Here is a 23,595-nt window from a genome sequence, read left to right as displayed (position 1 = left end):
TATGGAAAAAAATTAGCAATCCTATTTACAGTAGCACCAAAAAGAATGAATTACTTAGAATGAATTTATAACCAAGGAAATGAAAAATCTGTAAACTGAGAAACACTGAGGAAATAATTTAACAGTCACAAATAAATATAAAGGTGTTTTTATAAATTGAATGAAATGATAATGTTAAAACATCCATACTACACAAAGCCATCTATGGAGTCAATAAAATCTCTATCAAATTCCAATGATGTTTTCACAGAAGTAGAGAAAAATCCTAAAATCATATTGAACTTCCAAAGACTTGAAATAGCCAAACCGTTCTGGAACAAGAACAGCAACATAAACTGGATGCATCACGCTTCCTAATTTCAAAATATATTACAAAGTTTTGGTAATCAAAACAATACAGTGCTGGTATAAAATGATGTATAGTTACAGCACAGAGTGGAGAGTACAGAAATAAATGCATACGTTTGTGGTCAGCTGATGTTTGACAAGGCTGTCAAGAAGACACACAGGGAAAGGATAATCTCTTCAATAAACGGTGCTGGAAAAACTGGACATTTAGATGTGGAAGAAAAACTGGACCCTTACCACACACCATATACAAAAATCAGCTCATAATGTATTAAAGGCTTAAATGTACATTCTGAAATTGTGAAACTGCTAGAAGGAAACAAACAGGAAAAGCTTCTTGACATTGGTCTTGGCAGTGATTTTTTTTTTTTTTTTTGTCTATGACCCCACAAGTACAGGTAACAAAAGCAAAACTATTCAAATGAAGTTACATCAAACTGAGACCTTCCTACACAGCAAATAGTCAACAGAGTACAGAGACACTATGGCATAGGGAAAAATGTTTGCAAATAATACACCTGATAAGGAGTTAATTTTCAAAATATATAATAAACTTGAACAACTCAGTGGCAAAAGAAAAAAAAATTGGGCAAAGGATCTGATCAGATTTTTCTCAGAAGATGACAGAGCTAAGCAATAGGTATATCAAAAGGCACTTATCATCAGGGGAATGCAAATTTAACCCAGAGTGAGGTATCACCTGATACCTGTTAGGATGCCTATTGTCAAAAAGACAAAAGATACCAAGTGTTGACAAGAATGTGGAGAATAGGGAACCTTTCTATGCTGTTCAGTTCAGTTCAGTCGCGCAGTCGTGTCTGACTCTTTGCGCCCCCATGAATCGCAGCACGCCAGGCCTCCCTGTCCATCACCAACTCCCGGAGTTCACTCAGACTCATGTCCATCGAGTCAGTGACGCCATCCAGCCATCTCATCCTCTGTCATCCCCTTCTCCTCCTGCCCCCAATCCCTCCCAGCATCAGAGTCTTTTCCAATGAGTCAACTCTTCGCATGAGGTGGCCAAAGTACTGGAGTTTCAGCTTTAGCATCATTCCTTCCAAAGAAATCCCAGGGCTGATCTCCTTCAGAATGGACTGGTTGGATCTCCTTGCAGTCCAAGGGACTCTCAAGCGTCTTCTCCAACACCACAGTTCAAAAGCATCAATTCTTCGGCACTCAGCCTTCTTCACAGTCCAACTCTCACATCCAAACATGACCACAGGAAAAACCGTGGCCTTGACTAGATGGACCTTTGCTGCCAAAGTAATGTCGCTGCTTTTGAATATGCTATCTAGGTTGGTCATAACTTTCCTTCCAAGGAGTAAGCGTCTTTTAATTTCATGGCTGCAGTCACCATCTGCAGTGATTTTAGAGCCCCCAAAAATAAAGTCTGACACTGTTTCCACTGTTCCCCATCTATTTCCCATGAAGTGATGGGACCGGATGCCATGATCTTCGTTTTCTGAATGTTGAGCTTTAAGCCAACTTTTTCACTCTCCACTTTCACTTTCATCAAGAGGCTTTTGAGTTCCTCTTCACTTTCTGCCATAAAGGTGGTGTCATCTGCATATCTGAGGTTATTGATATTTCTCCCAGCAATCTTGATTCCAGCTTGTGCTTCTTCCAGTCCAGTGTTTCTCATGATGTACTCTGCATAGAAGTTAAATAAGCAGGGTGACAATATACAGCCTTGACCTACTCCTTTTCTGATTTGGATCCAGTTTGTTGTTCCATGTCCAGTTCTAACTGTTGCTTCCTGACCTGCATACAGATTTCTCAAGAGGCAGGTCAGGTGGTCTGGTATTCCTATCTCTTTCAGAATTTTCCAGTTTATTGTGATCCACACAGTCAAAGGCTTTGGCATAGTCAATAAAGCAGAAGTAGATGTTTTTCTGGAACTCTCTTGCTTTTTGTTCACCTATTGCTGAAGCCTGGCTTGGAGAATTTTGAGCATTACTTTACTAGCGTGTGAGATGAGTGCAATTGTGCAGTAGTTTGAGCATTCTTTGGCATTGCCTTTCTTTGGGATTGGAATGAAAACTGACCTTTTCCAGTCCTGTGACCACTGCTGAGTTTTCCAAATGTGCTGGCATATTGAGTGCAGCATTTTCACAGCAGCATCTTTCAGGATTGCTGTTAGTGGGAATGTAAATTAGTGCAACCACAATGGAAAACAGTATGGAGGTGCCTCAAAAAATTAAAAGTAGAACTACCGTATGATCCAGCAATCCTATTTCAGAGTATAGATCCAAAGGCAACAAAATGATTGTCTCAAAGAGATATCTGCATTCCCGTATTCATTGCAATCAGTATTCTTGACAATAGCCAAGGTATTGGGATAACCTAAGTGCCTGTTGACAGAAGAAAGGATAAAGAAAAGGTGTGTGGGTATGGGAATGGAGATATACATATATATTCTCTAGGAATCACCTCCTTTCTCTTTTATTTTCTTACAAATAATTTGTTGAAAACCTGGGTTGTTTGTGTTGTAGAGTCTTCTCTACCCACATGCATATATATCATTTCAATAACCTTGTTTCCTGCCCCATGCATTTTTTAAAAAATTAGATCAAGAGGCTTGATCTGATTCAGCTTTCACTTTTTTGCAAGAATTGTTTATAAATGGTAGCATTTTGGACTCCCATTTGGAGGCACATAATGTGTTGTTATTTTTGATCTTAGCATCTTTCTGACTTGAGCATCATTTGAGGATCATTACCTAGATCCATCATTTTATTAGGAACTTTATTTAGCCAAGTTTGAGACAGGAAAAAAGGAGCTACAAGTATTACGGTAATAAAGAATCTTATATATTTCCTATGACACCCAATGGCTAGGGAATGTTCATAGTACTTGATTACCTGGGATTGAAAAGATGGAAATTTTAAAAGATAGGAATAAAAATTAGCAGTATGTTGAAACAATATACATGTCTGGAGGTCTCGTCACTCAGTAATCCATTGTTGAGAAAGTTCAAGAAATATAACCTGTTTAAACTGTGATAAAATAAAATAAGCTTATACAACTAGCAGTTTTTTTTTTAATTTGAATTGTCTTATTATAATTCATAATTTAGTATAGTCACCAAATGTCTTCTATAGAGTTGATTGATGATTAAAGGAGTTTTGATTATTACCTGTCTGCCTTCCTCATCATTAGCTTTCGTTTGTCCTCTTGAAGTCCTTGATTCTCAGTGTTAGTAGTAATTGGAAAGAGGTTTCACATTGACTTCCTTAGTGAGTGATAGCAATTCAGTTTTCTGTTATTAGTTAAGATTGCTAAATGGAGTATATTTGGTTGGTGTAACATACATTGTAAAACTGCACAGTTTAAGTCTACAGTGAAGATAAATGACTCAGAACAAAGAAAACAAGTCTGCAGTATAAAATATGGACAGACTTCTTGACGTCTATTCCAGATCATTAAGTTTAAAGGTTCTTTTTGTTTTGTTTTTTTAATCAGTTCCTCGGAAGAGATATCACGTTGCCAAGAAATGATTCAGAAACTTCAAAATATATTGGAGTCTGAGAGAGAGAGCTGTGGATTTGTCAGTGAACAAAGGTTGAAACTTCAGCAGGAAAATGAACAGTTACAGAAACAGACTGAAGATTTGAGAAAGATTGCTCTCGAGGTTCAAAAAAAAGCCAAATTAAAGGTATATTCAAATCTAGTTAGAATTAAATGTGTACCTGTGAAATTCAAAATATAGAGAATATTTACAGAGACCTATTAAAACATTTTTTAGACCTTTTTTTTTTTAGTTTTTGCCTTCTCATCAGATAGCACTAAATCATAATGCAGAGCATTAACCAGTCTTTTCTGTATTGTAGAACTTGGCAAGCATTCTTGAAAATGATTGCTTTCGCTATCCACACACAAAAAAATGCTTTTCCAACCATGAAATGCACTGATATTCCTGCCAAAGCAATTTAAGCAGTGCTAGCAAAACTATAGATAACTTTACGGACTGCTGTCCTCTTTTCCCTCTAAAATGTGCTGTACTCAGTCACTCCGTCATGTCCGACTCTGCAACCCCATGGACCTGCCAGGCTTCTCTGTCCATGGGGATTCTCCAGGCAAGAATACTGAAGTAGGTTGCCATGCCCTCCTCCAGGGGAGCTTCCCAATCCAGGAATCAAACCGTCTCCCGCATTGAAGGCAGATTCTTTACCATCTGAACCACCTAATAGCCACTCAAAAATAGAGCTCTTAAAACTAGCTCTGCAGATAATGGTACATCAGTATGCTCTGAGAACTACTCATAGGTAGTCTAAAAATTCCACGCCAGGGAAAAGGCAAGGGACAAAAGTGTCCTCTGGAAAGAAATTCCCTTTTCTCTCTCCTCCCCACCTGCTTCTTTCTCTAATGCTTATATGGTTTGGCAGTAGGGACATGATAACCTGTTTGAGGGAGTTTCAAGCACAGGTATCACCATCGGTATGTTGCCTGCCTTTCCCCATTCTGTGTGACTTTTGTGAAAGTGGCATTAACTCTTTTTTTTTTATTTTAGTTGACCTTATTATGTTTCATTTATATATAAAACATAGCTATTTATATTAAATATATATGCATTTTGAATACTATTTAAAAATTTTAAAAATTATTTAGAACTGTATCAGTTGATTGTATTTGTGTCTGGGGTGTGAAGGGGGAGTCCTTAAAAGTGGCGTTTACTTTTTATGAGAAAGGTCTGTGTCTTCCATTTTCATAGTAAGGACATGGGGCGGTAGCATTAGTGTTTCACTTGGTTTTTCACTACTGTGAGGACTCATAAGAAGCCACATCCCAACCTAATTCATATCAGTGTATTTTATTGAATGCCTCCTATTGCAAATGTCAAACACTGTGGTTATTTATAAAAGCTTAAACCCTGAAAAAGAGACTCTTACATATCATACAAAGAAGCTTGTGCTTTTTTGCTTTAATCTGTGAGGAATCTTTGAAAAACAAAGGGGAAAAATCACACTACCAGGTATCAAGACTTGATATAAAGCTATACTAATTAAGACAGTGTGTAATCAACAGGAGAATAATCAACCTGATCAATAGAACAAACAGAATCCAGGGACAAACCCGGTTTTCATAATCACCTCATTATAACAAAGGCACCACAAAAGTTCAGAAGGGAAATAATTATCTTTACAATAAATATTGTGAGTTCAGCTCGGTCCATATTTTTAAAATAAACCTTGATCCTTATATCACACCATTTATTTAAATTAATTTGAGCTGCCTTATAGACCTAAATGTGAAATACAAAATGATGGAGCTTCAAGGAGAACCTTCATGATCTTGGCTAAGAAAGAATTTCTTAAACAGAACAAAAAGAGAGCTAATCATAATGAAAAGGTAGATGAATTGGATTTCTTTAAAATTAAGATTTGTGACTCATCTAAAGGGACACCATTAAGAGAGTAAAAAGTAGAAGAAAGTATTTATAATACATACAACCAAAAAAAAAAAGACTCATCTAGAATATAAAAACTTTTACCAGTAAATAATGAAATAGTAAGAAAAAAAGTTAATCAAAAGAAAAAAACAGACACCCCATTTCCAAAAATGAACAAAAGAATTAGTCTATAAAAGAGAATACATGAAAAAAAGTTCAACTTCATTATTTACTGTGGAAATATAATTAAAACTATAATGAGGTACTATAGCATGCATACCAGAATGACTAAAATTTTAAAACCTGACAGTATCAAGTGTAGACAAAGTTGTAAAACATCGAGTACCTTCGTAGGTTATTTTTGTTATATAAATTGGTACAGCCACCATTTGGTAGTACCTTTTTAAGTTGGACATACATACTATGCCAAATAATAATAATAAAAACGCTAGCTACATACCCAGCTGGTATGAGTGCTTGTGTTCATCAAATTATGTGTACAAGAATATTCATAGAAATTTTAATCTTATCAAAACACTGGAAATAATTCAAATGTCCATCAATGTGAGATGACATAAATTATGGTATGTTCATATATGAAATAGATGAAAAGAATGAACTGCATCTATAAGCAATGGCAGATGAGTCTCACAGACATAATATTAAAAAAAGAAGCCAGACATTAAAAAACTTACAGTGTATTAATTTCATTATATGCAAATGAAGAACAGGCATAATTACCTATAAGGATGGGATCAGAATAGTGGTTGCATTTTCGGTGGATGAATACTGATTAGAAGGGCACATAAGAGAGCCAGTTTCTGAGGTAGCTAAATCTGGGTGGTGATGCTTATATGTCACTATATGTATAAAAATTGAGTTGTACCCTTAAAATTCATGTTCAATATGTCATTGTAAGCTAGAGAGAGGTAAATCTTGGCAGAAGAAGGTAAGTAGAATTATAGATCAAGCAGGAGTGGCTGTGAATTTAATGATTATGGAAACTAGGCGATAAGCATATAGGGATTCATTGTAAAGTTTTTCTATTGTGTATATGCTTGAAAGTTTCTATACTGAAACATTTCCATAATTTAAAAATGACAGTGTACTTTGAAAAAATCTTAAATTTTCTTATTTTTAAATGTCATATTATAAATTTCATATGGATTAATAACTAAAAACTATTAGTGATCATATACAGCATTAGTCGGAAATGAAGTTGAATATTTAACTGATAGATGGGAAAGAACTTTGTCAGGAAAACTGAAAAATGGGAGAATTGCAAATGAATAAATAATAATGATAGATTTATATATATGGTTTTTAAATATTTAAAACAACTTTAAAAATATTTTAAAGAAAAATAACTGGATGAAATAGTTTTAATAAATATGACAGAAGACAAAGATCATACAAGGAGCTTTGAAAAATATGAAAAAAAAAAAAAATTGTAACCCAATAGGGAAACATGTATGAGACATGAGCAGAATTTACAAACTAAGAAAAATAAATTGCTAATAAACAAGTTTTAAGTTTAAACTCTGTATTAATTAACTGCAAAGTTGTCAATTTGAGTGAATGTGCAGCTGCAGGTGTAAAATGGTACACATGAGAGTCTATAAAATTTAGTCATAATAGAATAATTACAGTGTCTTATAATTTAAGGAAGTTCATCGCAACATTATTTGTAATAAATTAAAAACAACCTGTCTAGAAATAGACAGTTAAATTATGGTACATTTATAAAGTGCTGTATTGAGTCATCATTAAAAATCACGTTTCCAAATAATTTATAATGTGTTTGTATTGTTATGTCCTAAGTATTTTTTAAAATGAAAACTGTGCATATGTATTTAGATATGTTGTAATCCTGTATCCACTAATCTCAATTTTAAAATTCATAAATAACGATGTAAAAGTTAGAGGTAGTTATCTCTCTTGAGTTGTAGATTACAGAGACTATATATTTGTCTTTTTAATTTTTTTGTATTTTGCGTAATTTTACAGTATACTTGTGTTTTGGGGATTGGGTTCTTATAATGGGGGAGAAGGGAATGCATGAATTTCCCCTACTTGATACTGCATTTAGTCTATCTTTAATTCAGAATAATAACTGATGTTTCTTGGAAAAACAAAAAGAAAGTTTTCCTACTAGAAATGCTCCCTTTATGCCAAGTCTGCATGTAGCTTAAGAAAAGAATCATTTGTGAATAAGGGACTGCTGCTGCTGCTAAGACACTTCAGTCGTGTCCGACTCTGTGCGACCCCATAGACGGCAGCCCACCAGGCTCCTCCATCCCTGGGATTGTCTAGGCAAGAATACTGGAGTGGATTGCCATTTCCTTCTCCAGTGCATGAAAGTGAAAAGTCAAAGTGAAGTCACTCAGCCATTTCCAACTCTTAGCGACCCCATCGACTGCAGCCTACCAGGCTCCTCCGTCCATGGATTTTCCAGGCAAGAGTACTGCAGTGGGGTGCCATTGCCGTCTCCAAAATAAGGGACTGCTACTGCTGTTAAGTCGCTTCAGTCGTGTCCGACTCTGTGCGACTGCATAGATGGCAGCCCACCAGGCTCTGCCGTCCCTGGGATTCTCCAGGCAAGAACACTGGAGTGGGTTGCCATTTCCTTCTCCAAAATAAGGGACTAGATAGCTGTAATTCTATTTTATGGAGGAGGTCTGTCAGATAAATTGCTGTGTAGCTGATTCCTTCTTTGACAACATAAGAATCTAGTACTACACTTTGCTGCTTTTCTCCCCCGTGAAAAAGTGTGTGATCTTTAGGAGCCAGAAAGATCAAAACAGTTGGGTATTCAGAGGGCAGTTGATTGAGAACCATAACAACTTATTTTATGAAGTTTTCATTTGATCTTAAAGCCACTACTGTCCTTTCTGTCCCAGTTTCCTCTTTTCCTAACTCCTTCCTTCTTTCTGCAAAGGATCTATATATCTTTGTGGTCTAAATACTCCTCATAAAAATATAAAATTAGGAGATGGTTAGTTTTTAGCAGTCCTGTCTACATGAGTGAATAGTTTTGTGCAAAGGAAGGACACAAAGGAAGAGGGGAAGGAGACCATAAATCTGTTTTTCCAACCCTGCATTCTGAATTGAATCATTAGTGAGACTTTTGTTTTGAAGACAGAGTTATCTTGGCCCTTATCCATCCTGCATCATTGCAGACCTGTCCAGTTTAAGTCGGAACTGTGTCAACTGAAGGATCTGGGGTTCATTCAAAGACTGAATTTTGATACCTTTATTATGATTCAGACACTAAAGATGTAATAGTAAACGAAAAAGACATGGTCCCCATCCTTAACAACTTATTATTTGCATGGAGGTAGGCAAACTTTAATTGTATCTTTGCAAACTAGTAAATGCTCTTTAGGAAAAGCATAGGACACTATGAGAGCTTTTTCTAGATAGATAGTAAGAGAATTTCCCTGTAGGAGCAATAAGTTAGCTAAGTTCTAAAAGTTGAGTAGAAATAACTAAGATAAGCAGGAGGGGAAAGATTATTCTAGTCAAAGGGAGCATGTAAGAAGATCCAAGAATGAGAATGCATTGTGACAGAAACAAAGAGAAGGGAACAGTAGTATAACACAGTCTCAAAGAATTAGGTAGAGAGCAGGTTATCATGAAGGACCTTGGAATAAGGCTTGTCAAGCTTGTCAAGTAGAAATGGGGAGTTAACTAGGCAGGAAGAGTGATAAAACTGTGTAGATTTATAGATCAGTTTTTAATACATGATGTATGTGAGAGAGACAGAGGCAGAATTAAATACTTCCACCTAAGATATCAGAACCGTGGCTTCTCCAGAGAAAGTGGAGATCGAGGCAAGGAAGGATAGTCAGCTCAAAATTGGTAAAATTCAGTAATTTAAAAATGTTTTAAATAGAGCAGAAGTCACAGAGCCTCAGAAAGCTTGCCCAGGAGTAATACGATACAAAATTAATAAATCCAAGGTAGTTTTTCCAGTGCCAGTATTTATAAAGTCAGTCTTGTACTTGTGTACCATTTGAGAAAGCAAGTTTAAGAGATTTAGAAAGTGTGCAGCATTGAGCAGAAATAATGAGGACAGAATGTTTGTAGTTTTCCCCCATGAGCCATGAGTTTAGCTGTTGTTGAGTTTTCTTTGTTTTTTGAATCAATAAAATTGAGGCTTCTTATTCATCCTTTTTTCAGTTTGAAAGTAGTCATATTTAATAACTTACTAGAAGCCATTCCAGCTGTGACCATTTTTAAGGCACATTTCTTTAAAATATCACAAGATAGGTGTTCCTTATAATATTTCTTGAGGGTAGCAAGATAAAGATAGCCTGAGAGTAAAAGAAATTGTTCTAGTAACTACTTAACTATTTTATGAGTTGCCTCAAATATGGTAATAGGTAGTTTCATTCTAGATGTATATGAAAGCAGACAGTTCATTGCATACATTGGGTACTTTAGAGCATTCGGGTTAATTCTCTCCTTGAACCTCAAGTTGAGAAAGCTTTAGGGTATCCAAAGAGCATTTATTCGTATGTTCATTCTACATTAAGGTTTTTTTTTTTTACTATAATAACATAAATAACCTAGAAATAATTGAAGACATTTACATGTAACTTTCTGAAAAGCATTTTAGTCTTTTCTGGGGGGGGAGGGGAAATTGTCCGTGTATACCGTAACTGTGGTAGTAAAGGAATTCCCGTATATAATTTCTTTTTTAGCTTTACAAAGCTCTTTGAAAGAACCTGAACTTTAGTATGTAAATCAAAAGTGGCTTGAGGAGCCTCTCAGAGGAGCTTTTGATGAACACATCAGGCTGCTGGGAGCATGGCATACTTGGAGAGGGCTTGGAAGCTCTGCACACCGCCTACCACCCTGTACCTTGTTGTGTATCTCTATTCCATCTGGCTCTTCTGGAGTTGTATCCTTTATGATAAACCAATAAACATATTTTTGTGTGTTTTAAAAAACATAAATGGCTTCAATTTAAACCCAGCTCTCAGTTACTAAGAGCATGAACGTTTATTGTCCATCCAGGCAGCAAAAGTAAAAAGAGATCATGAAAGCAGGTTTATATTAGTGGTATGTTTTTTTCCTACTGTCATTTCAAGGTGTTGGGGAAAGTGTTAAAAAATGTGTCAGTCAGTCAGTTCAGTTCAGTCACTCAGTCGTGTCCGACTCTTTGCGACCCCATGAATTGCAGCACGCCAGGCCTCCCTGTCCATCACCAACTCCCAGAGTTCACCCAGACTCACGTCCATCGAATCAATGATGCCATCCAGCCATCTCATCCTCTGTCGTCCCCTTCTCCTCCTGCCCGCAATCCCTCCCAGCATCAGAGTCTTTTCCAATGAGTCAACTCTTCGCATGAGGTGGCCAAAGTACTGGAGTTTCAGCTTTAGCATCATTCCTTCCAAAGAAATCCCAGGCCTGGTCTCCTTCAGAATGGACTGGTTGGATCTCCTTGCAGTCCAAGGGACTCTCAAGAGTCTTCTCCAACACCACAGTTCAAAAGCATCAATTCTTCGGCGCTCAGCCTTCTTCACAGTCCAACTCTCACATCCATACATGACCACAGGAAAAACCATAGCCTTGACTAGACAGACCTTTGTCGGCAAAGTAATGTCTCTGCTTTTGAATATGCTGTCTAGGTTGGTCATAACTTTCCTTCCAAGGAGTAAGTGTCTTTTAATTTCATGGCTGCAGTCACCACCTGCAGTGATTTTAGAGCCCAAAAAAATAAAGTCTGACACTGTTTCCACTCTTTCCCCATCTATTTCCCATAAAGTGATGGGACCGGATGCCATGATCTTCGTTTTCTGAATGTTGAGCTTTAAGCCAACTTTTTCACTCTTCTCTTTCACTTTCATCAAGAGGCTTTTTAGTTCCTCTTCACTTTCTGCCATAAAGGTGGTGTCATCTGCATATCTTAGGTTATTGATGTTTCTCCATCTTAATTCTGCTTTCATTAAATTTATACTATAACATAGGATAAGTCTTCGTCTATGATGGAGACAAATTGTAAAATTAATTTTTATATAGATTTCTAATCCAAACATTTCTATGCCACAGACCACACAATAAATGATTGTATTTATCAGTGATCACTATGTCTCCTAGAATAACAGAAAAGAAAAAGAAAATACTATTTTCATTTTATTCCTTAGATCAGTACAATGGAGCATGAATTTTCAATAAAGGAACATGCGTTTGAAGTTCAATTAAGAGAAATGGAAGACAGTAATCGAAATTCCACTGTTGAACTGAGGCATCTCTTAGCTACTACACAGAAAGCAGCCAATAGGTGGAAAGAAGAAACGAAGAAACTCACTGAAAGTGCAGAAATTAGAATCAATAATCTAAAGTAAGTCCACTATTAATTCTTTGGTACATTTTACAGAAAAATTATTTAACCTTTAGTTTAATGTCCTTGCCATAATCTTTTTGTAAAAATGTGTAAGTCTATACCGTATATTTTTTACAGCAAATATTAAATTACTATGAAAAATGTTGACAATTATAGATCAAACTAATATTGTTTGTTTTATAAATTTTATGCATATCCCAGAAAATACAATGATTTTTGTTGGACATGGCAGTTTAGAATCTTAATACTATTCATGTATAGATATAGCATAGTAATGTTCCATAGTTGCAACAGAATCTATTTGGCCTGCAAAGCCTAATATTTGTTCTCTGGCCTGTTAAGAAAAAGTTTGCTGATGTTTGCCCAGGAAGAACGTGAACTTTTATGATGAATGAAATGGGAAGTTATGAAGGGCTTTTAACAAAATAATATGGGCTTAAATGTTCAACAGATCACTTTGACTCCTCTATGATGAATAGCCTGGAGAGAGTCAAAGGTAGCAGAAGAGAGAAGATGAATCAGTACTGTGATAATCCAAGTACAAAATGATGGTAACTTGGATTAAGCTTCAAAGGACTGGAAATCAGTTTTTAAAAGTTTGCTTTGGGCCATGTTAAGTATGAGCTACCTAAAAGATATTTAAGTCAGAATATCAGCTTGTTAGGTATGTAAGTTTGGAGTTTAGGAAAGACATTGTAACAAGAGCTATAAATTTAGGAGTGATTAACATACACATAATTTTTAAAGTCATGTAATTAGAAGGTATAGAAAGTAAGTCTGGATAGGGAAATTAGGCTCCTGAGGACTAAGTTCTAAAATTTAGTTTGGAGAAATGGAAATTTAGCTGAGCCTGAGAAAAAATACCGAGACAACAAGAGAAAGAATAGTTAAAAAAAAAAAAAAAAAAAAAAGAATGACATAAAAATAGATACTTACTTTTTACAGATGAATAAACTGAGTCTGAGTGACATAAAGGAACTTGTTCAAGGTCACATAGCTAACAAAGTAAAAGATCCTGGTTTCAAATTTAGTCAGCTTGGATATAGTCAATATGGTCCTAACCATTAAAGTTCACTTTGTTTTTTTGCCAGTTTATTTCTTTTTATTGAAGTGTAGTTGCTGTACAATATTATATGTTCTAGGTGTACAATATAGTGATTCACAACATTTTAATGTATAGTTACTGTAAAATATTGGGTATATTCCCTGTGTTGCACAATATATGTTTTTGCTTATTTTATACCTAGTAGTTTGTGCATCCTAATCCATTACCCCTATACTAACCCTCCCCACTTCTCTCTCCCCACCAATAACCATAGTTTGTTTTCTGTAGCTGCAAGCATGTTTCTTTTTGTTATATTCACTAGTTTCTTTTCTTGGCCAAGTAGTATTCTATTGTGTATATATTTCATGTCTTCCTTATCCGTTCATCTATTGATGGACACTTAAGTTGCTTCCATTTTTTGGCAGTTGTAAATATTGCTGCTGTGAACTTTGGAGTGCATGTATCTTTTCAAATTAGTGGGTTTTTTTTTTTTTTTTTTTTTTTCTTTCAGATGAATACCCAAGGGTGGAATTGGTACTTCTATTTTTAGTTTTGGGAACCCTCCACACTGTTTTCTTCTCCCCTCCACACTGTTTCTGACAGTGAGTGCGTCCGTTTACATTCTCACCAGCAGTGTACTAGCATTCCATTTTCACCACATTTTTCCAGCACTTGTTATTTGCGTTCTTTTTGATGTTAGCCGTTCTGACAGGTGTGTAGTGATATCTTATTGTGGTTTTGATTCGCATTTCCCTGATGATAGTGATATTGGGCATCTTTTCATATGCCTATTGGCCATCTGTGTGTCCTTTTTGGGAGAATGTCAGATAAGCAGGTATCACTATAAACTTCCTTCTTAGACCTGGTTTTACTGTGTCCCATAAGTTTTGATTTGTTGTGTTTTCATTTTCATCTGTCTCTAGGAATTTTTTAAATTTCCTCTCTGATTTAGTGCTCTATTGATGATTTTGTAGCTATAGTGTGGCCTCCACGTTTGTAGTTTTATAGTTTTTTCCTGTAGTTGATTTCTAGTTGCATAGATTTGTGATTGAAAAAGATACTTAATATGATCTCTTGATATGATCAGTTTTCTTAAATTTATCAAGGCTTATTTTCTGGCCTAGCATGTTATCTGTCCTGGAGAATGTTCCATTTGCACTTGAAAAGAATGTGTATTTTGTTGCTTTCAGGTAGAATACTCTTTCTATGTAAATTAAGTTCTTTTAATCTAATGTGTCATTTAAGGCAAGGATTTCCTTACTGTATGTCTAGATGATCTGTCCATTGATGTAAGTGGGATGTTAAAGTCCCTGACTATTATTATCTCCTGTCAGTTTCTCCTATTATATCCATTAATATTCACCTTATATATTTAGGTGCTCATATATGGGGTGCATATACATTTACATTTGTTATATCTTTTTCTTGAATTTATCCCTTGATTATTATGTGTTGTCCTCCTTTGTCTCTTCCAGCAGTCTTAATCTTACAGTCTGTTTTATCTAAGTATTGCTACTCTGGCTGTCTCTTGATTCCATTTGTATGGAATACCTGTTTCCATTTCCTCACTTTAGCTTTGTGTGTGTCTCTAGATCTGAAGTGAGTCTCTTGTAGGCAGCATGTGTATGGGTCTTGTTTTTGTATACAGTCAGCCAGTCTATGTCTTTTGGTTGGAGCATTTAGACAATTCAAAATTAAGATAATTATTGAGATGTACTTACTGCCATTTTGTTAATTGTTTGGGGCTTGTTTTTGTAGATTTTTCCTTTCTCTTGTTCTCTTTTTTGTGACTTATGCCTATCTTTAGTGTTTGGATTCCTTTTTCTTTTTTATGTGTGTATGTCTGTTACAGATTTTTGTTTTGTGGTTACCACAAGGTTTTTGTAAATCATATTGCTTTAGATACAAAGCAGTTTTAATTGTTTTTTTACATTCAGTTCAGTTCAGTCGCTCAGTGGTGTCTGACTCTTTGTGACCCCATGGACTGCACACGCCAGGCCTCCCTGTCCATCACCAACTCCCAGAGTTTATTCAAACTCGTGTCCATTGAGTCGGTGATGCCATCCAACCATCTCATCCTCTGTCGTCACCTTCTCGTCCCACCTTCAGTCTTTCCCAGCATCAGGGTCTTTTCCAGTTAGTCACTTCTTCACATCAGGTGGCCAAAGTATTGAAGTGTCAGCTTCAGCATCAGTCCTTCTAATGAATATTCAGGGCGATTTCATTTAGGATGGACTGGTTTGATCTCCTTGAAGACTGTCAAATGTCTTCACCAACACCACAGTTCAAAAGCATCAATTCTTCAGTGCTCAGCTTTCTTTGTAGTCCCAACTGTCACATCTATACATGACTGCTGGAAAAACCAAAGCCTTGACTAGACTGACCTTTGTTGGCAAAGTAATGTCTCTGCTTTTTAATATATGATGTCTAGGTTGGCCATAACTTTCCTTCCAAGGAGCAAGCGTCTTTTAATTTCATGGCTGCAGTCACCATCTGCAGTGATTTTGGAGCCCAAACAAAGTCTCTCACTGTTTCCCCTGTGTCCCCATCTATTTGCCATGAAGTGATGGGACCGGATGCCATGATCTTAACATTGTTTTACATTGCTGATCTCTAATTTCAGATGCATTTTAAATACTTGCATTTGTACTCTCTTCCCTCCATGATTACTATTTTTTATTTCATATTTTTTTTCATATTTTACATCTGATTGTTTTGCGTATCCCTTAACTGCTTATTGTGGATACAGATGACTTTACTACTTTGACCTTTTATCCTCCCTACTAGCTTTTTGTGTGGATGATTTCCTCCCTTTACTGTATGTTTGCCTTTACTAGTGAGCTTTTCCATTCAGTAATTTTCTTGTTTTTGGTTGTGGGCTTTCTTTTTCTCCTAGATAACTTCATTTAACATTTGTTGGAAAGCTGTTTTGCTGGTGCTCAAGTTTATCTTTGTTTGTCTATAGAACTTTTAATTTCTCTGTCAAATCTGAAGGAGAACCATGCTGGGTAGAAGATTCTTGCTTGTAAGATTTTTGTTTTTTTCTTTTCATCATTTTACATATATTGTGCCACTCCTTTCTGGCCTGCCGAGTTTCTGCTGAAAAATAAGCTGATAACCTTATGGGCATTCCTTTGTATGATATTTGTTGCTTTTCCCTTGCTTCTTTTAATATTCTCTCTTTATCTTTAATTTTTGTCATTTTAATTATCATGTGTCTTAGTATGGTTCCTCTTTGGAACTCTCTGCACTTCCTGGACTGTTTCTTTTCCCAGGCTTAGGAAGTTTTGAGTTATTATGACTTCAGATATTTTCTCCGACCCTTTCTCTCTGAAATGCTAATGCTGTGCTTGACGTTGTCAATGTATGCTTAACATTGTCCCAGAGGTCTCTTACACTACCCTCATTTCTTTTTATTCTTTTTCTTTATCTGTACAGTGGCAGTGATTGCCCTTGTCCTATCTTCCAGCTCACTGACGCATTCCTGTGTATCATTTAGTCTCCTGTTGTTTCCTTCTAGTGTATTTTTCATTTCATTTGTAGCCTTCATCTCTGTTTAGTTGGTCTTTTATGTTTTCTCTTTATAACAGAAACTACTAACTTCTCACTCTCTGTATACATTCTTTTCCCGAGTTCTTTGATCATCTTTACAGTCATTACTCTGAACCCTTTCTTGGTATATTGTCTGTCTACACTTTACTTATTTCTTCATCTAGGATTTTATCTCTTCCTTCATCTGGAGTATATTCCTCTGCCTCCTCGTTTTGCCTAAGTTGCTATTTGTATCTTTACGTATGTGGTAGGTTAGTCACACTTCTCAACTTTGGAGAAGCGGCCTTCTGTAGGAAACATCCTGTGCGTCCCAGCAGTACACTCCCCTCTCATCACTCAAACTGTAGGTTCTAGGGGTTCCCCCAAGAGGGCTGCGTGGGTCCTTCTGTTGTGGCGGGCTGACTGTGTGGCAGTCTGGTGGGCTTGTTGTCCAGTAGCCTGGTTGGTTGCCAGGCCGTATCTTGTATGGATGCCCCTGTGTACTAGTTAGTGAGACCCAGTTATGAAGCAGCTTGTTGTGGAACCCTCAGGGGCCGCAGGCTAGTGCTGGCTCTCTGGTGGGCAGAGTCAGCATTTATAAGACTCTGAGCTGTTGCCTGCCCTCTGCTTCGTGATTCTAGGTCCTGGGGTTAATGCCATACTAGTGGCAAGCAGAGCCACTTCATGGAATATGGCTGCAGGGCCCACGGATCCCAGAGCTGATGTCAGATTGCTGATGAGCGGGGACAGGTTCTTGACACAGTTGGTTATGGGGGATTGCTGTGTTCCAAAGCTTGTGTTGGCCTACTGTTAGTGGACTGGATATGCAAGCTGCTAGATCATGGTTTTCTTGCCTCTGGTGTCTACCTTCTGGTGGGTAAGGCTGGTCTGGAGGCTTGTGCAGGCTTCCTGGATGGCAGGGCTATTGCCTGCTCAGTGGTGGGTAGAGCGGAGTCTTGGTCCTTTGAGCAGGGCCATATTTAGAGGCAGGGAGTTGGTGATGGACAGGGAGGCCTGGTGTGCTGCAGTTCATGGGGTTGCAAAGAGTCGGACACGACTGAAGCGACTTAGCAGCAGCAGCAAGCAACCTGTCTACTGATGAGTGGTCTGTAACCCCACTCAGTTAATTTTTTGGCCTGAAGCATCCCAATTCTGGGGCCTACAGGCTGTTGGGTGGTGTCAAGTCCTGACACTAATGAGCCAGAGAGAAGATTTCAAGATGGCAGCCACAAGCATCAGTAGCTATGCAATAGATAGCTCCTAAGTATGGCTACTACCAGTGTCTGTGTCCACAGGAAGAGGCACAGGCATCCCCACTTCTCCCAGAGACTCTCCAACAAGGTAAGTCTGGTCCAGGTTTCAATCAAATTACTGCTTTTGCCCTGGGTCCTGGTGCACGTAGGATTTTGTGTGTGCCCTTAAAGAGTGAAGTCTATTTCCCTCAGTCCTATGGGGCTCCTGAAATTAAGCCCCACTAGCCTTCAAAGCCAGATCTCCGGGGGTCTGTGTTCACAGTACCGAACCTCCAGTCTGGGGAACCCAACATGGGGCTCAGAACTCTCACTCTGCATATAATTATCCTCCAGTTTGTGGGTTGCCCACCAGAGAGTATAGGACTTGATTATATTAGGAGTCCATCCCTCCTACCCATCTCACTGTGGCTCCTTCACTATGTCTTTAGTTTTATATCTTTTCTGGTAGGTTTTGGGCTTTTTCAGTGATGGCTATTCTGCAGATAGTTATTACTTTTGAGAGGAAGTGAGCTTGGAGTCTTTCTTACTCTGCCAGCTTGGCCAACCCCCCTGCCCCCACCACCAACCATAGTGTTTTATAAAATGCTAGTGACTGGTTGAGTAAGATAGAACTGAGAATGAACCTTTCAGTTTGGTACCCTGTGGTGCCTTTATTATTAATAATAAAAATAAAAACAGTTTTGGTGGAATGCTGGAATGAAAATGTATTGAGAATTAGTTTGAAAGAAAGGGAAAATTTTGCTTGCATTTATTGGTGAGCTAGGAAATTTGGACCTGTCCTCTCATGGCTAAAAATGTTACATGAATTATAAAAAGCATCTATTTGCATTAAATAACAAAAAATTATTACCAGTTTGACTTTATCCAAGGAATGCAAAATTATTAAAGCATTAGAAAACAAAATGATGTAATTTACCACATTACTTATTAAAAGAGAAGAATCATAAGGTTATCTCAATTGAGACAGAAAAAGTATTTGAGAAAATTTAATATGTATCCATTTTTGATTTTTAATATGTCTCTCAGCAAACTAGAAATAGAATTTACTTAATTTTATAAAGGTATCTCTTCTAAATCAAACATTATTCTGAATAGCAAAACATAAATCTTAATAGCTTTTCTTTGAAGATTGGAAAGATGACCAAGACCACTATTAGCACTTCTGTTAGTATTTTTACCAGAAGTCCTAATCAGTGCACTATGTCCAGAAAAAGAAATAAAAGGTATACAGACTGGAAAAGAAGAAAACAGTCATTCTTCACAGACATAATGATTGTGTGTGTAGAAAATCCAGAATAATTCACAGACCAATTGTGTTTCTACATCCCAGCAACAAACATTTCAAAATAAAACTTTAAAAATAGTATAATTTATGTTGCATCAAAATATATCAAATATCTGTGAATAAATTTAACAAAGAATGTACAAGACTTTCACGTGACAGCTAGGATATTAGAAGGTCTAAGTAAATAGAGATATCATATTAATTGGTGAGAATCCTTAATATTATGCATTTGTTAATACCCCCTGCCCTGACGATATATAGTGTGATCTCAGCCAAAATACTTACACATGGAGCAGTATCCAAAATATTAAGTGAAAAAGAAAAAAAAAAAAAACATAGTGTACAGTGTGTGTACTATTCTACCCTTGTCAGGGTATTTACTAGCTTTGACTGGTGAAAGGACCTAGATACAGTGGCCAGTATTCAGATGCAGGTGAGGTATCCTAAAAGAAACCAGGACTCCTTAGAGAAATGACTAATTACAGATCTGGGATAGGAAAGTATAGGATGAGCCTAGGAAACACTTTGTGGTAGCAAAAGGCATAGAAGATACCAAGATTATTGGGATCAAATTAAAAGGACCCAGTAGCCAACTTGAGGAAGCTCCCACTGGCCTATATGGTGACAGTTTGATAGTTTATCAAAGAAAATATCTGCAGTAAATGTTAACGTACCAAATATATTAAAAGTCTGTGACTTCAGAATGGTATTAAAGAAAAAATTCTTTGGTCACCTTTGGAAGATATTATAGAAACAGCTTTTTCTGGAAAGATGAAGTTAAAATCCAGCATTTATTCTACTTTTCCTCTATTCACTGGACTTCATCAAATGCTACTTGGCCTTTTCCTATCCTAATAGCCCTTACTTCACTGGTTAGGGAACCAGTGTATGGATTTTGCCAGTTAGTTGCTTAATATGTCTCCCAATTATATATCTCAAAATCAGGAAACAATCACAAGGTAGGATTATGGATACCCTGGGCCCGCTGAAATAGCTCAAGCCAAAAGTCCTTGGGTAACCCACCTGCAGTTACTTCTCCTCTGCTTGATGGACCACAGTGGTATTTAGAATCTCTAGGAATTTGTCGTTTCCAATAATCGTTAAAGTGTCTGAATTTCCCCTTCCCCGTTGCATGGTTACCCTGCCTACTCTTCACAGATCCTTTTTAGGGGAAAGCTAGGAGGAAGTATATATGAATGTATAAAAGGTTCCTTTAAAGGAACCTGCAACTTCTTCCTCCACTCAAGGGGCTCTGAATCTGAACAGATTCAAGTTTCAGTTCAGTTCAGTAGCTCAGTCGTGTCCGACTCTTTGCGACCCCATGAATCGCAGCACGCCAGGCCTCCCTGTCCATCACCAATTCCCGGAGTTCACCCAGACTCACGTCCATCGAATCAGTGATGCCATCCAGCCATCTCATCCTCTGTCGTCCCCTTCTCCTCCTGCCCCCAATCCCTCCCAGCATCAGAGTCTTTAACAGTGAGTCAACTCTTCACATGAGGTGGCCAAAGTACTGGAGTTTCAGCTTTAGCATCATTCCTTCCAAAGAAATCCCAGGCCTGGTCTCCTTCAGAATGGACTGGTTGGATCTCCTTGCAGTCCAAGGGACTCTCAAGAGTCTTCTCCAACACCACAGTTCAAAAGCGTCAATTCTTCGGCTTAAAGAGCCATGACACTGTCTTATAGTGATTAAACACTGCTATTCATAAGATCTGGAGCTTTTCTTCTGCACATCAAACAAGACTTGAGTAGACTGCCCATCTATTTCAGTTCTAGGATGACAGTGATAAAATTATTAAGCCCCAAAGATCTCTGCAAATCAGATTCTGCTGATTACTATTTGAACTCTACTGCCGTTGTAATGATGACTGCATTTGCTTTGGAGATTTAAGGCCACTACATTGCCCTTGCTGTTGAGAATTGTATCATTTTCATTAAATTCAGGTAGTCCAGATCCATGGTAGCAGTTCCCACTGTCATTTCTGTCCCCCAGAAAATAGCCACTACAGAGCTCTTCAGGGATAATGAGGCACCCCTCCTGACTGTATTTCTCATAGTCCTGGTGAAGGCAGTGTCCTCTAGACCTTCCTGAAGGAGGCAGTCTCCCTGACCTCTGATAACTTTCTCAACACCAGAGTCTCAGGTGGGGATGAGTGTGTCCTCCTCTCTTCCTGGGAACATTTCTCTTGAAAATATTCAGACACATTAAGAGACACTATTGATAGCTAGTGTATAGGGGCTGGGGGTGCTGGTAACCATCCTGCAGTGCTCAGCACAGTCCCACACAGCAAAGAATTTTCCAGCCAACGGTGTTAGTAGTGCCATGCTTGAGAAAGTCTGCTCCATGCTGCACAAGGGGCTTTTTACATTTCAGTATTCAGTATAGGTCACCTTTGAATCCAGATTTTGTTCAACCAACCAAGCAAACCAAAATACTTGAGCTAATTCATTGGATATAGAATATCTGCTTTGTGAGCCCATATTGGTAAACATGGCCTCATCCAGTGGTGGGTTTTTGTTTTGTTTTGTTTTGTTTTTTTGCTGTAATCTAGCACCCTTAGGATCTAGTCACATATACTCTCTGATTTCTATGTAAAATTGGCAAAATCATGTAATTATCATGGTGCTTTCTGCCACCTCAGAGGTCTTGTCTTCTACCTCATTTCCTAGAGCTAAGTAGACTTCAGTCTGGCTATAGATGTAGAAGCAATGGATGATGGCAAGGTAATTCCTGAAAGAAGTTACCTATTCGTTGCAAGGCAACCTCCTTAGGTGAGTCCTTTACAAATTCTTCAGGCAAAGGAGACTTACCTTCACAAATAGAGAAAAACTGCTTCTACTCTCAGAGAAAGCCTTGCAGAATTTAGGGCTTCAAGGCTCCAGCTTCATTGGAGTCTGTCTGTTCACATGTCCCCATTTTGACTTGTAGGGGAAAAAAGACCCTGCAAGGTTATGCATTCAGCCTGTGGTGGAATTCAGCCATTCCTGGGATTAGACTTTGGATTTGATTTTCAGAAAATTCAGCTTTGCAACTGCTGGAGATAAGGGTTTCTTTTAGGGTAGTAACAGCAGCTTCTGGCCCCCTAACCTAGATTTTGAACTCAGAATTTAAAACTCTGAGCCCTTTATTTTTATTTTCAGAGCTTTCCATTATACCTGGAAGCTGCATTATTTTCTTCATTCCCTGTCATTATTTAGTCACTCAAAATGTTACAGTATACAGGCACTTGATTATACAGGTAATAATTTAACTCTTTTACCATGGATTATCACGGTCCCCTTTACCACTGACCTTTAAATTTAAGCAGAGCATAGAACGAATTCTAGGTAATTCACAAGCAGTTAGAGTACCCATTCATAAGGTTATATTCTTCTGGAACTACTTCTGGTACCCATTTCTCTATGCATCAGGGTTTATTCAAGGAAACAGAACTACTCCAGACAGTACTGAATAGTAATAGAATATGGGATTTATTGTAGGAATTAGGCCTTATGCAGTGGCACTGGTAGAGAATTCAATTAAATGCACTTGTCTCTGCATCTGATGCTAAACCTGAAGTCACTGTGGGTCTCTGAACCAGCAGTTGTGAAGGACAGCTGAATGCAGATGAAAACAGCTCACAAGGACAAACTGAAACCCTGTTTTCACCTGTCTCTCATCACTTCCACCTCAAACCACTTTTGTGGATGAGCTGCAGGAGAGGCTGCCGCCCTTCACCATGGATCTGTACATGGTCCAAGAGGCAGAAAATGGAATTGCTGTAGGTTCGGGTGGTGCCCCACACCATTATAGTGACCTAACATATCAGCAGCTGTGCAGGAGCTACCACAGGGCCAGGTATCCTGCCAGCCTTCACAGCTACTGCACGAACTTCTCTTATGGTCAACACCAGCCCAGGACCAGGCAGGGAAAGGAATCCTGGGAAACAAAATTGCAGGTTAACTAAGTTGGTGCAGTCCAAAGACACCACCATGTGCTTGTCATAGTGTAATTCTTGATGTTGTTCAGTTCACAATGCTTATGTAAGGAAGAACAAAACCATATAAAATAAATGAGGTTTAACATCAGTCTAAAGATTATGATGTGCATGCTAAGTCACTTAAGTCCTGTCTCTTTGTGACCCCATGGACTGTAGCTTGCCAGGTTCCTCTGTCCATGGGATTTTCTAGGCAAGAGTGTTGGAGTGGGTTACCATTTCCTCCTCCAGAGAATCTTCTCAATCCAGGGATTGAAGCCATGTCTCTCATATCTCCTGCATTGACAGGCAGGTTCTTTACCACCAGCACCACTTGGGAAGCCACACACATATTTATGCTGCTGCTAAGTCGCTTCAGTCGTGTCTGACTCTGTGCGGCCCCATAGACGGCAGCCCACCAGGCCCCACCGTCCCT

At 37.9% G+C, this 23,595-nt stretch overlaps 1 protein-coding gene across 5 annotated transcripts in view; it reads left to right on the top strand.

Annotated features, from left to right (window-relative positions):
• Window positions 1-23,595, top strand: part of SCLT1 (sodium channel and clathrin linker 1) — a 230,455-nt gene that overhangs the window by 150,758 nt on the left and 56,102 nt on the right. For 4 of the 5 annotated variants that reach the window (XM_006067319.4, XM_025268069.3, XM_044930432.2 and 1 more), the window contains 2 exons: window positions 3,811-4,003; window positions 11,890-12,086. In XM_006067319.4, coding sequence (XP_006067381.3) covers window positions 3,811-4,003; window positions 11,890-12,086 — 390 coding nt within the window. Of the gene's footprint in view, window positions 1-3,810; window positions 4,004-10,443; window positions 10,680-11,889; window positions 12,087-23,595 lie in introns of those variants that run through there. The other variant, XM_044930433.2, reaches the window with a different exon arrangement.

The sequence above is a fragment of the Bubalus bubalis genome, chromosome 17 (genome assembly GCF_019923935.1).
Source record: "Bubalus bubalis isolate 160015118507 breed Murrah chromosome 17, NDDB_SH_1, whole genome shotgun sequence".
NCBI classification, from domain to species: Eukaryota; Metazoa; Chordata; class Mammalia; order Artiodactyla; family Bovidae; genus Bubalus; species Bubalus bubalis.
This window is presented reverse-complemented; position numbering and strand designations above follow the sequence as displayed.